Genomic DNA, 14231 nt, shown 5'->3' with positions numbered 1-14231 from the left:
GAGCACCCCACAGTAGAGTTCAGAACATTCCATGTGGATATGAACCCACAAAACTGCACCACTGATAAATTAGGTTAGCATTTTTAGTTAAGCAGGTTAAAAAAAAAAAAGTGATTCAATGGTTGTAGAACTGGGTTGTCCAAATATCACTTTTTCTAAATTATATTAATTTAGTTGCGTGAAACAATTATTGCAAGTTCTAAAAACAGTATTTTGATAACACTACCAATATTCCTACTTAATGAGATTGTGACAAGCTAACCAGGACAGAACACTGAAGCTTATATAAAGCAATGAATCATATCCTACATTGTGGATGCAGTTTAGCTAGAAAAACATATGAATCAAATGTGGCAAATAAATTTTACTTAAGAAAATTTTACTTAGTAAAATGCAGAGAACACAATCAATTTTGTTACAGACCCCAAGTTGCATGAATTCAATTTTAAAATAGGTCATTTTTGCCCAAGCACTTCATCAAGGTTTATTCACATAAGTAAATATTATAAGAGAAAAAGCGTATAAAAAGTGTTAAATCTATTAACAAATCATTTGTTTAGGATTCAGCAGCTTGGACTTGTCAATCTGTTCGTTCTTTCTCCCTCTTTTTGTTTGCTTGATCATCTGGCTTTCAGTTCTGGTGATGTGTCTACATCTAATGCATTAATTTGTTGTTTTCACTTTATAGATGCTGATAGGCTTGTTTATTTCCTGCAATATGCATACAGTAGATGGATATAGTAGCAATTTAACTTTTGCAGTCCTCACTAATGAAGAGTTTGGCCAGTACTAGGTGTTCTTGCACGAGTAACAGGTTAGCTTTTATTAAGTAAATAAAAACTCTGATGTGCCAGGCAGGTCTTACCAGGAACTTTAGACTTAATATCACTGGCGACATCACCATAAGAAAAAACACATGGCATCATTAACTGCACCTCTAAACATCTGAAAACAATTATTGATTAAATGTCTTTACATACCTGCAAATCCCAACTATGGGCAGATTTTAAAATGGGGAAAAATACATTGAACAAAAAAAAAAAGGCTAGTTACAATATCTATTCCCCCCAAAGTGCAAATCAAGACAAATCTGGATCCACAATTCTGCCAACAGGTTAAAGGGAATTGGTAGGCACACAAATGTAGCATTCCTATTATCTACACTAAACTGTGTCATGGTAATGTACTTTTGATTGATTTGTATTGCATTGGAAACCTAAAAAGCATGTTATTTCTGAATCATTCACAGCTTCTAATCAATGTTTTCTACTCTAAAATCTATAGTTGCAAAAGTCACTTACTTGGTTATTTCTGACTCCATAAAAAACATCTGTACAGTTACTTCTTTATAAGAGGTGGGCGGCATGGTAGCACAGTGGGTAGCACTGTTGCCTCACAGCTCCACGGTCCCAGGTTCGATTCCCGGCTTGGGTCACTGTCTGTGTGGAGTCTGCACATTCTCCAAGTTTGCGTGGGTTTCCCCCGGTTTCCTCCCACAAATCCCGAAAGACATGCTGTTCGGTAATTTGGACATTCTGAATTCTCCCACTATAGAACATAGAACAGTACAGCACAGAACAGGCCCTTCGGCCCTCAATGTTGTGCCGAGCAATGATCACCCTACTCAAACCCACGTATCCACCCTATACCCGTAACCCAACAACCCCCCCTTAACCTTACTTTTTAGGACACTACGGGCAATTTAGCGTGGCCAATCCACCTAACCCGCACATCTTTGGACTGTGGGAGGAAACAGGTGCCGGAATGTGGCAACTGGGGCTTTTCACAGTAACTTCAGTGTAGTGTTATAAGCCCCAAGGGTAGTTATTCTCAAAGTTGTCCAAGCTTAGCATGTATCAATTATTTGAATCTTGTACTGCTTTCTTTGCCTGTCTGTGTAAAATTACACTGAAAACATGAATCAAAAATATCACAAAAATCAAGCACATGTATGAAATTCAAAACTTTTACAACATATCATAGAATCTACAGTGCAGAACGAGGCCATTCGGTCCATCAAGTCTGCAGCGGTTCTTGGAAAAAGCACCCCACTTAAGTCCACACCTCAACCCTATCCCTGGAGGAAACCGGAGTACCGGGAGGAAACCCACCCAGACACGGGGAGAGTGTTTTTTTTAAAAAAACACTTAAATTATGTTGTGTCTCTTTATTGGCTGATTTTAAAGAGTGAGGCTTAAATAAATTATCCATTAATCTCTATTCTCTTTTATCGACAGTCTCCTAGTTAAAATAAAAGGATCATTTTGATCACCCACAAATTAAAGGAATCATTCTGCAACACATAATAGAAAATATCAATTTCAGAGAAACTGAAAACACATCACAAAACTATGATGGTCAGGATTAGATATTATGATGACCTGAAAAAGCAATTCTTCTTTCATGCATATATCCACCATCTCTCTCTCCTCTATAACAGGAGAGAGAGAGAATGAAGTTCTAACTGGCAAGCCAATTCAGGCTTTTAATTACAATTCCAACCTCCAGGAAAAATACCAATACAAAAGAGTACTCAGAACCTTGTCAAACCTGATTTAGAAGGAGTCTATATAAAATTTTAACTGGCTCCAATGTCAGTACTGAAAAACAGCCGTTGCTTAATAGAGCCTGGAAGTCTAATTTCCACTTAAAATATATTGAACATGTCTTCAGGCATTTGACCTAATTCTTAAAATATACTCTTTTAAAAACTCATTCTTCAAACAAATTGAATTAAAAAAAAACATTTTGCATCAAATGGTTGGAGTTTTGGAACACAGACAACACCTGAAATATATATTTTTAATTCAACTGACAGTAAATTGGATTTGTAGCCTGTTTTATTTGGAAGCAATAATGTCTGGAGTTCTGGGTCACACTCCAGAAATTCTGTTCCAACTGACGGAGTAGCCTGTTAATTTGATCTGGAATGGGTGCAGAAAAAGTAACCATCTGCAAAGATTTTTTAAAATTCACAATTTTTTTTTTTTTTAAGAGAACAGTGTTTCGAATTACTCATATGGATTAAGAAAAAGGAAGAGAGATAAATTCAATTAACTAAGGTTTCTACTACTACCACCATGTTGCATGGATGTTGCAGTGTGACGACTTAAACAAGAGTTCCTAATTAGCCACGACGTTTTTGCAACAAATAGCACAAAAAAAAAATGCCAATACATTTTAACATCCAGCTTGCTATCAAGTTCAACTGATCATGCTAACCACACAGAAAATCTTCAACATTGCTGGGGGTGTACAATAGTGGGATTGGGAATGGGAATTTATAAAAAGCACAGCACATAATTGAGGTAAAGTTCACAAAAAGGAAGACTATTCTGGGTATCAGGAGGAGGAGAATGAAAGGTAATACGACAGTTCGCAACCTGATCTCAGGAAATACATAAACATGTATCAATGAATATCAACTTGAAATTTGCACAGTACCCTTATAGGACAACCCTTATCTGTCCTGGCCATGACTCACTGACATTTTGAGGCTGAGGAAGGAAGAGAAACTTTAGTGGTGAGAAACATCGGAAGCAGGCTAGTCACATGATGACGTGCTTTGAAAACCACAAATGATACAGGAAGCAAAATAGCAACACAGCTGACCTTCAGACAGTCTCATTGTAGATAAAAAGCACACATCTTTTAGAACCAGAAACATTCAGCACTCCAGTTCTGGTTACCACCATCATTATTTTTCCCTTATAGAATTAACACGTAAAAAAGTTGTAGTGTTTAATTTATGGCAGAATTAGCTCAAATTGCTTGCCCATTTACTACTGTAATTAGTTACTTTTTTGGTGGGGTGAAAAAAAACCCTATTTCAACCAGTTTATAATACATTATTTAACACCCTATTGTCTTGGATAGGAAAAAGGTCAAATGTTGCTATAGTTACTTCAGTCCAATCACAATCACTTAAGGAGGGCAAGAAGGCATTATTCGTAGAGTCCATCTATTGAATGTGCAAGCAAATTATATGGGACATGAAATCAAACCCCTATGATGACTGCACATTATATTAAATGTAGGTCTTGCCTTTGGTTGCTGAAGTACTTTGGCAGAGAAACTGGACTGATTTGGAAAACCCTCCAATACTCAGGATATGGGGAGCTGGACTTGGGTTCTAGCCATCTGACCGATGCGGCCAAAACCTATTTAAAAAAACCTAAAGTATCCACCTAATGGAAGTTAGGGAGGCATAAAGAGCATTGCTCAGAACATATTTAGGAAATGGTGTCCATTTATTTTGATGTTTGTGGTAGTTTGGTGCCTTTTTCAATACCTTGTTAACATAACAACCACTGTATCCTTGGAAGCGCATATACAAAATTGAAAACCACATTTAAATAAAATTTCTAGAGTGACAGCATTAGGATACATGAATGCAACATATTTACAAAGAGGTTAAATAAACTGTATAATTTACTACAAGTTAATCAAAAATGAATGTGGATCCAAAATTCTAAGCTTACCCAAATACTTCACATCTACCTTTCTCATCACTCAGGCAGAGGAAGATTGAAATTAAGAGACATCCTGTTAAAACTGGCATGGGTTTAAGGAGGTAGGGATGATCCGCTACCAGGGGAGCTTGCAGTATACAAGCTCCCCTAATAATTGGGCCGGGACCCTGACCCTATTGATAAGAGATCACTTTCCAGTCAAATAAAAACAGGCACATTTCAGCTTAGGCACATTGGGATGAAACACCACCACAGTTGAGTATTTAATTTCAACCACCAAAGTTACCATTTTTCAACTGGCTAATACAAAATATGTTAAACAGTGCATTTGTCAGGGATTTAAAAAAAGGGGGAAATCCTGATGAGAAACTTTAGTAGAAGATATTATGTTAGTGAACAGGAAAACACAAAAACAGGAACTGTAGGGAAAAGAAGTTATAACAAAAGGAGTTTTGCCTAGTGGTTATGGTACCAGGTTAATAACCCAGAGGTCATAAGTTGTGAAACTTAGTGCCAGTAAGTGACTGTAAAAACGGAACTGATTCACTCATCATCTCTTTCACAAACTGCTTTGTTTGTAGTTCTACTCCCATACTATGCGGTTAACCCTACATGCTCGCAAGACAACCAATGGCTTGCCAAAGTCATTCACAACAGGTTAAAAAAAAAATGAAGTAGACACAGAAATGTGACACAGCGTCTAAAGAAAAAATAATTCAATATTTATTTGCAGTATAAACATGTGTTGTATTGGTTCAGAATATTATACAATATAGAGTTTTTCCTTCATAATCAGAAAGCAAAAACTACCCTCTACCAAGCTCATATTGAAACATGTATGCATCTCAACCGGGTACAGCACAAAAGCTTTACAAATCCACTCAGCTGTAACACGATAACTGATGCATTTTCATAATCCCTGATAGTCCTCAGTGAGGTAAGATGCAAAATGATCCATTTTGTAATGAACCAATCCCCCCCCCTCCCCCAAATAATGCCTGTGGTAATTTAACTGCTAAACCTTTTCTTTGTATCTTACACGGTCACATTAACATTCCTCCACAAAAAAAGGCTAAGAAAATTGGACTTTAAAAAAAAAGGAACCAGAATGCACAAAAGAGTGCAGAAATTTGGACCCAAAAGCTTCGGTCATCAATACAAATTACGTCAAAGTCATTTTTAATACCAAGCATCTCAGTGGATTTTCAATACATTAGAAGAGACCATACTACAAAAAAAAATGCTGAAATAGGTTACAAGGTCAGCCAAAGCTGAAGCCTTAGACAATTTTCCACCCAAATATAACACTACAGTAAGCTTGGTTTCTGTTATTTGTAGCTCATAAAGGTTTCTATTTCAACTGTGTCTGGGACCTCAGAGTAGCAGCAACAGTAAAAAAAATTCAGTATGTAATATGCAAGATAAGTGCTGGCATCTACAATTACTTCCCACTGACAGACTGACCTGGATCCGATTTAGCCCAGCTGTTTGACATTAATCATAGCCTGTTGACTATACACAGCTAGGGCAACCTCAAGCATGCTGTAAAGAAATTGGCTTTGGACTTCAAAAAGGTCCATCTTCTTCAGCTTTTAAGCATTCAGGGAAACACATTTAACAACGCTCTTCTTGCCCTGCTAACTCTCCTACAAAACCTCTCAAAGCATGATCTGCGTACAAGAACATCCAGGTCTGCTCCATTCACATTTGCTAGATGCCTACTACAATGAAGTGTCCATTCTCTGTGGAGTACCATGAAGTGCCGTGACTTGAAGGCTTCACAACTGTGCAAACTGCATTCGGTCAACAAATAACATAGAAAACAATCATAAAAATGTGACTGAACAATTAACTGCTCGTACAACAGTCTGGTTATTAGAGGGGGGAAAAAAAGACACCCTACGTTTTGTAGAGTAAAACTACCTCAAAATGCAAATCAGAAGAGTACTGGGATGGCACCTTCCTGGAGATGTCCAAGTGCCTTAAGTCTTTTCATCACATTTAGCCAATAGATTTGTAGTGGGTTTCATCGCCAGTCTTTGTGCTCAACAAAATCAGCTGTCACAGAAGATAACTGCGCGCTGAAAAACCACCATTCTTGCCCAAAACTTTAATACCTTGCGGCTGAAGACCCACTCTTCAGTGAACGTCACAGTTTATTTCCTGATCACTATTATCAGGTCGATATGAGATAGCAAGCTCTCCAAACAGTGATCAGATACGTCAACCTGGTCAGACCAGTTTTCTCCCCAAGATCGCCTGATGGCAAGCTTTTCAAACGGTTAGGATAAAGATTTGCACGTGTTCCTTTCTTCATGTTGACTCAAGGGATTCCAGCTGGAAAACATTGTGGTTGGTAGGAGTGGTGAAATACAGCTGCTCTTTCGGTGCCCTGTTGTCACAAGGACTGGTAAGACCTAGAGTCCTTTCAAAGTCTAAAAGCTGCCCCATGAAGTTGAAGTTCGGAGAGATATTGGACTTTTTCCTTTTCACAAAATCATAAGCGTCATTCAGGGACAGGTTTAGTTTCTGCATGAGATATGCAACAGTCACAGTGACTGACCTGCTAATCCCAGCTAAACAGTGAACGAGGATGCCACACTTCTTCGATCTGGCTTCATCTGTCCCAAAATAAATATAAAAGAAAATATTAATTACAATGATACAGACTCTAGTGAAGAAAAAAAAAAACTTGTATCCTATACACAAAAACTTTTCCACATTGTAAAATCAAATGTTTTAGTTATTTCTAAAATAAATAAAAATTATATTCAACAACAAAAACACTGGACAATCTCAGCATCTATGCAGAGAGAAGGGTGCTAACGTTCTGAGTCTGGGGGACTCTTTGTCAAAGCTAGAGTCAACTGGAAGTAGGGTCAAAAATAATATATTCACTACATGTGAATATGGTTACTGAACAACATTATGTTGGTCAACACTGAAAGGCCAGCAAATAGTTTTTAAAGTTGTTGCTGGAGTAGTCTCAATGAAGGCTAAACAATGCAGTTTACTGCCCCCACCACTGTAAGTGTGGGAGCAGTTCAAGCATGCAAGCTGTAGGAGTGTTCAAATTTGAACATTAGGTTTCCAGTTTAAAGCTTTTGTCGTGATGTAATTCAGCGCAAAATAGTTGTCTATTGAAACATATACAATAGAGGCACAACAGCAACTGTTCATTTTTCCAAATAATTCATAAAAGTATGACTGCAGATATGCACACAAATCAAGGTGGACAGGGTGTAGGAAAGAGCAGAAGGGAAATATTTACTGTTGCCACTTGGGGCTATTAAGTGGTCATCATACAAGACAATCTCTGGCTTTTCAGCCATGTGCATGAATAAAAATTGTATTTTTAAACCAGAGGATGCATTACAATTTTTAAACAAATTTGTATCCCAGGTATTGCAAATGGACCCTTGCATATGATTATGTTACTAAAGATACTAGAATGGAGAGAGGTAGCCTGCTTAATAAAGGGGAAGAGAGGAGAGGACCATTGTGAGAAGGATTGATACCAGGCCATATTAATTGAACCATTTTGGGTTTCACAGGGCATCTATAGGCTGCCTCTAGTAATGTACAATTTCAGGCATTCTTTGAACAAAAAGGTGAAGTTGCCTTTCTAATCACATTTCTCAAATTTGGTCGTGTTTACTGTTTGAAAATAAATTGTCATGCCATTAGGACTGCAGTAAAATGTGCGACAGCCATGTTAAAATGTTAATATTCCAGGCTGTGCATTAAGTACGAGGAGAGTCACAGCACATAATAAATTCAGTAAAGTTCAAACATAAAAAGAATGTAGCTTTGTTTCAGCAGACAAACTCATTTTATATTTAAGAAGTTAAAGAAGATTGATTCAGGATTAGAGGATTGTTCACCGAAAAACAAGCAACTGAGTCAAGCCTCAGGTTTGTTCAGGAACTGGCATCCTCAGAGCTCCAGTACTTTCTAAATCCCAAATGGCATTATTCTCCAGATGACACACCACATTAAAAATCAACAATAAATTACTTCTAAATGATATTTAACAGATGTAATGTACAGATATTGAGGACATTAGCAACAGAGGTAACTTGAGGTATATAAATACACCCACCCCCCTCCAAATGCACCCAACTTTGAAGTATGGTGAAGGAGCTCAAAGGACAATTCAAATCAGCTCCTCCAGGTCACACAAAACACGTTACCGACTATGAATGAGAAGCCTCTAAATAATGGAAAAGCTTACCTATGAAAGAAATAGCTTCTGGGAAGAACTGAGAGAGATTCTGGCTCCAATGGTCCGAGATTGGAATCTGTTTGTACTTGAATTGCCCGTCATTTTCGAACATATTGGGAAGGTTGGGGGTTACATTCAGGATATATTTGATGCCATACTTTCCCAGGACATCGAGGTTGGCCGAATCTTTGGCACAGCCGAGGTACAAGTAGGGCAGAATCTGGACGGGGAAGGCTGGCTGGTTATTCGGCAGGGGGCTTCCCTCGGACTCGGTCGCGCTGTTGGGCTCTCGATCCGCGTCGGACTCTCCGTCGGAACAATCGGAACTTATTCGAAGTCCTCCCAGGCCCAACACCGACACGGGGGGCGAACTGCTGGGGCAGGAGCAATCCAGGTTGGTCTCGCAGTGCTCTATGTATTCACTCTGAAACTTATTGAAGCCCCCTATGTGAGAGAGAGAGAGAGAGAGACAACAGGAGTTAGAAATAAAACTAAGCCACTGTCCCACTGACATGTCACAGCGAATATCCCGCCCAAAATCAGAATAGTCACCCTGATATAGAACGACATTTCGGTGCGGCCCGTCGCCTAGTGATTTAAAACAAGAACATCCTTCATTCATGAAAACGCGGATTTTACTCAACCAAGACAACATGGCGGAGCCATTTTGGAAAATTTGGTGGAAAGATCTTGTTTCTCTTTCTTCCCCCCCCCCCCCCCCCCCAATATTACACGAACTTTCTACTCGCCACGGAGCTCTTGCGTATAAAATGTCCAAAAACTATTTCCCTCCCACGTCTGAAGCACCTCAAAGACAAGGTGCAGGAGTCATGAAACAAAAAAGTTTCACTGTCTTAACATGTCACTGCATCAAAACAGAACGGGGGGGGGGGGGGGGTGGCCCACATGGAATCGGTGACTTTTCCCACACAACCCATGAGTAAAGTTGACCAGAGTGACTTCTGGAGATTATCCCACCACGTTGAATAAATCAGCCGACCTGGGGAAAAGTTTTAAAGGCATCTCTTTTTTTTTGTGGGGGGGAGGAGAAGAGAACAGGTAAATGGCTTTGGAAGTAATACCCCTCCAATCAAAAAAGTTCATGTTTCATTTAGCAGGGGTTCATTGGTGTTACGGATCTAAATGGGGAGATTGTTTCTAAGTCTTACCCTCCAGATAATAAGCCTTGCAGCCGTCGTCTCTCAATTTCTGGAGCAACAAGCCCAGCACAGAGCTCGCCCCGTTTTCGTGCCACTCGATCGTGCACTCGTCGTACAGAATGACGGTGTCGGTCCTGCACCGTTTGACGAATTTCTCCTTGTCCTCGTTGTTGGGGATGAGCGACTTGATGGGCAGGTTACCCTTCTTGAGCCTCCTGAGCATCAGCCCCGGGATGACCACATTGATGGCCGACTCAATGTGCGAGGACTCGTACAGCTCGTGAGAGCGGCAGTCAAGCAGCAGCAGGCTCGCCTCCCCGGATTCCAGTTGCTCTTGGAGCCAGTCGACATTCTTGTTCATCGCCATGGCCGAGGTAGTAGAGAAAAGCTGATTTTTCATGAGGAAAACCTTTTGAAGGGGATCGCCGACGGGCTAATGTCCTCCTTTGAACTGAAACGTTGCCCCCCTCCTCTCTCTCACACACACACACAAACCCTCCCCCCACCCCCACAGAAAAGGCACAAGTCCAATGGAACCGTGTGTTCCTTTTAAAGAGGAGCTAATAAAAACGTTGCTCCAAGGAAATGAACATTCAGAAGCAATTTCTCTGCGGAAGGGTCGGGAGAGATCATCGGGCTGCAGTGCCTGCGATTGAAACTACTTGTCTGATCTGGCTGCTCTTCATTTACCATTTCCTATGCAAGCCTGGTTTGCTCCTGGACCTCCTCCGCTCAGTAGCGCTGGTTCCCTCACTGTGTTCATTCCCTGCTGCCAGCCCCCCGAGTTAAGGCAGAGCAGCCCCGCTGACGCTCCCCGATTGACAGGCGGCGCCGCCACTGGGGTTCAGCAGCCGCTTCCTCCCCGGACCCGCCCGCGGCCCCGCCCCCCCGCGGCCCCTTCCGCCAATCAGCAGCACCCGCGCCGTGGGCCCGCCCCCCCGCGGCCAATCAGCAGCGCCCGCGCCATGCGCCCGCCCGCCGCGGTCTCTCGGCCAATCAGCAGCACCGGCGCCGTGTGCCCCCGCCCCGCTGCGGCCCCTTCGGCCAATCAGCAGCGCCCGCGCCGTGGCTCCGACTTCCCAGAGTGTAGCTAAAAAAAAACAGAGGCGGGCCAATGAGAGGCCGGCGACGTCACATCTCCATGGCAGCGGTGCGGCTGTATCTCCTTGTTTGGGTGGAGAAAGCGCGGGGTTGGAGTGAGTCAATGAGTAACTCGCCCGTGCCATCTTATTAATGAAAGTTTTTTTGGGGGGGGGTGGACTCGTGTACATACAGTAACAAATCTTACTAACAAGTCATTAATTATTGCTCATCGCCCAGTCACTTAAAACAATATAAAGTTATAAAGTGCCCAAGGCTTCCTCTGACATTTCATCTTCGTAAAAGGTAAAAAAGAGTGAATCAGAGAAGAGGGGGGGGGGGGTGGAATTTTCATGGTTACATGAGGCGCACCAAAAAATGTTTGTAGTCCCAAGGACAGATGCGCAAAGTAAATATGTTTAATCCAGCGTCTAAATATGATCCTGCCCCAGGAACTGGTGTCACCACTCAACTTGTTTCTTGGCCCGTCTCCAGGGAAGTTTCAAAACGATTTCCTGCAACGGATGGTTATAGTGCGATTTCCTGTAAAACAATATGAAAGACCATCCATAACAGGATTAACAACTTCTGTCTTTACTCAAGTTGCTGAAGTGCAACATTCTTGTTTCAGTCTTTTCAATGGGGCAACCTATTTATAATCAATATATACTCCCGGCTGCTGAAAAACACTCCCAGATTATGCCCGAGCTACGAAATCAGTCCTTACTGAAATTTCACATGTGTTTAGGAATATAAATTAATAGTTTCATTTCATAGAAATAATATGCAATTTTTTGAAATGACTAAAACATGAACCTTAGCAACTCAGCCCCCGAAACTGAAATTCCGGACTCTGCAGTGCCATTTGATTAATAGCAAGTCTTTGCCTACAATGCCCAAAATTCTAGATTAGTTGAGGGAATGTGTCCACAGTCACATTGTCCGCTGGGAAATATAGCTTCTAACACAATATGTTAAGCTAAGTGAGACTTGAGTTTTTGAAAACATTCTAAACAATGTAATGTTTGTCAAACAAGTAACCGCAACAGCAAGAAATCAAAATGCATAAAGTCAAAGTATGACTGTAAATCCTCAAAAGTGAGAGCAGATCATAGTTGGGTTATCACAATTTTCACACAGCCAGGTTTTGTTTCTAGGCAAGTGTTTTTCTTTCAACAAATTGTTCAAGAATCAGTAATATCAAGAGGATGTGGTTTAATTTGGAAGACCTCAATAATTTAAGACCTCAAGTGTGTGTAGGAAACAACCAAATTCAATGCAAAGTTCGCATTGTGGTTTTGTAATTATATCAATACTCAACATGGCAATCCAATTCTCACAAGTCTAAATCAAACCTGCATCAAAATGCTTGCCACCAGTGATCTTTTAAAGGAATGTTTTTAATGTAATGTATCAGAGTAATATCTATAAAACATGACTGATGCCTCCAAATTTAAATCCATACAGTGTACATCAATGCTACACTCTCCTCACTGTGGTTGACAGGGCCCTCAACCATATCTGACCCATTTCCTACACTTCTATCCTCACTCCTTCCCCTCCCAGTACCATGGCAAGAATCCGCTTGCCTGCACTTTCCTCTTCTGTACCCACTTCCCCACCAGCCTCTACATTCAAAGGATCATTCTCCACAATTTCTGCTAACTCCAGCGCAATGCCACCACCAAACACATCTTCCCCATACCTCCCCTGTCAGCATTCTGCAGCGATTGTTCCCTCTGTGTCACTCTAGTCCACTCTATTACCCCAACACCTCATCCCCTTCCCACAGTACCATTCCATGCAATCATAGGAGGTGTAACACCTGCCCTTTTACCTCATCACCCCTCAATGTCCAGGGCCCCGAACATCCATTCCGGGTGAAGCAGCAATTTAATGGGATCAGGGGTTATGGGGATGAGAAAAATATCAGCCATGATTGAATGGCCTAATTCTGCTCCTATGTCTCATGGTCTTACTTGTAACTCTTTCAATTTAGTGCTCACTGCTCACAATATCGTCTCCTCTATATAAGGCCAAAAGAAATAGGAGCAGGAGAATGCCAATCATGGTAGCATAGTAGGTAGCACTGTTGCTTCACAGTGCCAGGATCCATGGTTCGATTCCCAGCTTGGGTCACTGTCTTTCTCCCTATGTCTGCTTGGGTGTCCTTCGGGTGCTCCAGTTTCCTCCCACAATTCCTGAAAGATGTGGTGTTGGGTAATTTGGACATTCTCCTCCATGTACCCGAACAGGCGCTGGAGTGTGGCGACTAGGGGTTTTCCCACAGTAACTTCATTTCAGTGTTAATGTAAGCCTACTTGTGACAATAAAGATTATTATTATCAGCCTGAGCCCGCTCTGCCATTTAATAAGATCATGGCTGATCTCACACTCAGTACGTCCACTTTCCTGCTTTATCTCTGTAGCCTTTAATTGCCCCACTGATTAAAAACCTATCGATCTCAGCTTTGAAAATGTTTAAGGACTCGGCCTCCTCAAGTTCCTGGGGCAAAGAATTCCAAAGGTTCACCACTCTTGGTAGACGGAATTCTTTCTCATATCTATCATAAATGAGCACCCCCAATATTCTGCGACTATGCTCTCTGGTCCAACACTCTCCCATGAGTGGAAACATCCTGCCAAAATTTACCCTGTCTCACCCCCGAAGAATCTATATGTTTCAATCATGTCACCTCTCATTCTTCTGAACTCCAAAAAGTACAGATCCAACCTGTTTAATCTTTCCTCATGTAACAGTCGTTCCATATCTGGGATCATCCTAGTAAATCTCTCCTGTATGCCACCAATAGTAATATATTTTTCCTTAAATTAAGGGGATCAAAACATAGAACATAGAACAGTACAGCACAGAACAGGCCCTTCGGCCCTCGATGTTGTGCCGAGCAATGATCACCCTACTTAAACCCACGTAACCCGTATACCCGTAACCCAACAATCCCCCCCATTAACCTTACACTACGGGCAATTTAGCATGGCCAATCCACCTAACCCGCACATCTTTGGACTGTGGGAGGAAACCGGAGCACCCGGAGGAAACCCACACACACACGGGGAGGACGTGCAGACTCCACACAGACAGTGACCCAGCCGGGAATCGAACCTGGGACCCTGGAGCTGTGAAGCATTGATGCTAACCACCATGCTACCGTGAGGCTGTACACAGTATTCAAAATGTGGCCTCACCAGTCAGTACCATGTACAGTTGCAGTAGCACCTCTTTACTTTTACACTCTAGCCCCCTTGAAATAAAGGCCAGCATTCCATTTGCCT

The 14231-nt window shown here is 41.5% G+C and overlaps 1 protein-coding gene across 1 annotated transcript; it reads right to left on the bottom strand.

The window, feature by feature from the left end:
* Positions 1–5173: 5173 nt before the first annotated feature.
* Positions 5174–10682, bottom strand: dusp7 (dual specificity phosphatase 7). The gene is made up of 3 exons (XM_038812634.1): positions 9867–10682; positions 8707–9141; positions 5174–7093 (listed from the first exon to the last, which is right to left on the bottom strand). The coding sequence occupies exons 1-3, from the start codon at positions 10255–10257 to the stop codon at positions 6786–6788; spliced, it is 1134 nt and encodes a 377-aa protein (XP_038668562.1). The 5' UTR covers positions 10258–10682; the 3' UTR covers positions 5174–6785.
* Between the last annotated feature and the right edge of the window lie 3549 nt (positions 10683–14231).

This window comes from Scyliorhinus canicula, chromosome 11 (genome assembly GCF_902713615.1).
Source record: "Scyliorhinus canicula chromosome 11, sScyCan1.1, whole genome shotgun sequence".
NCBI classification, from domain to species: Eukaryota; Metazoa; Chordata; class Chondrichthyes; order Carcharhiniformes; family Scyliorhinidae; genus Scyliorhinus; species Scyliorhinus canicula.
Note: the sequence above shows the minus strand (reverse complement) of the source record. Positions and strands in the feature narration are given on the sequence as shown.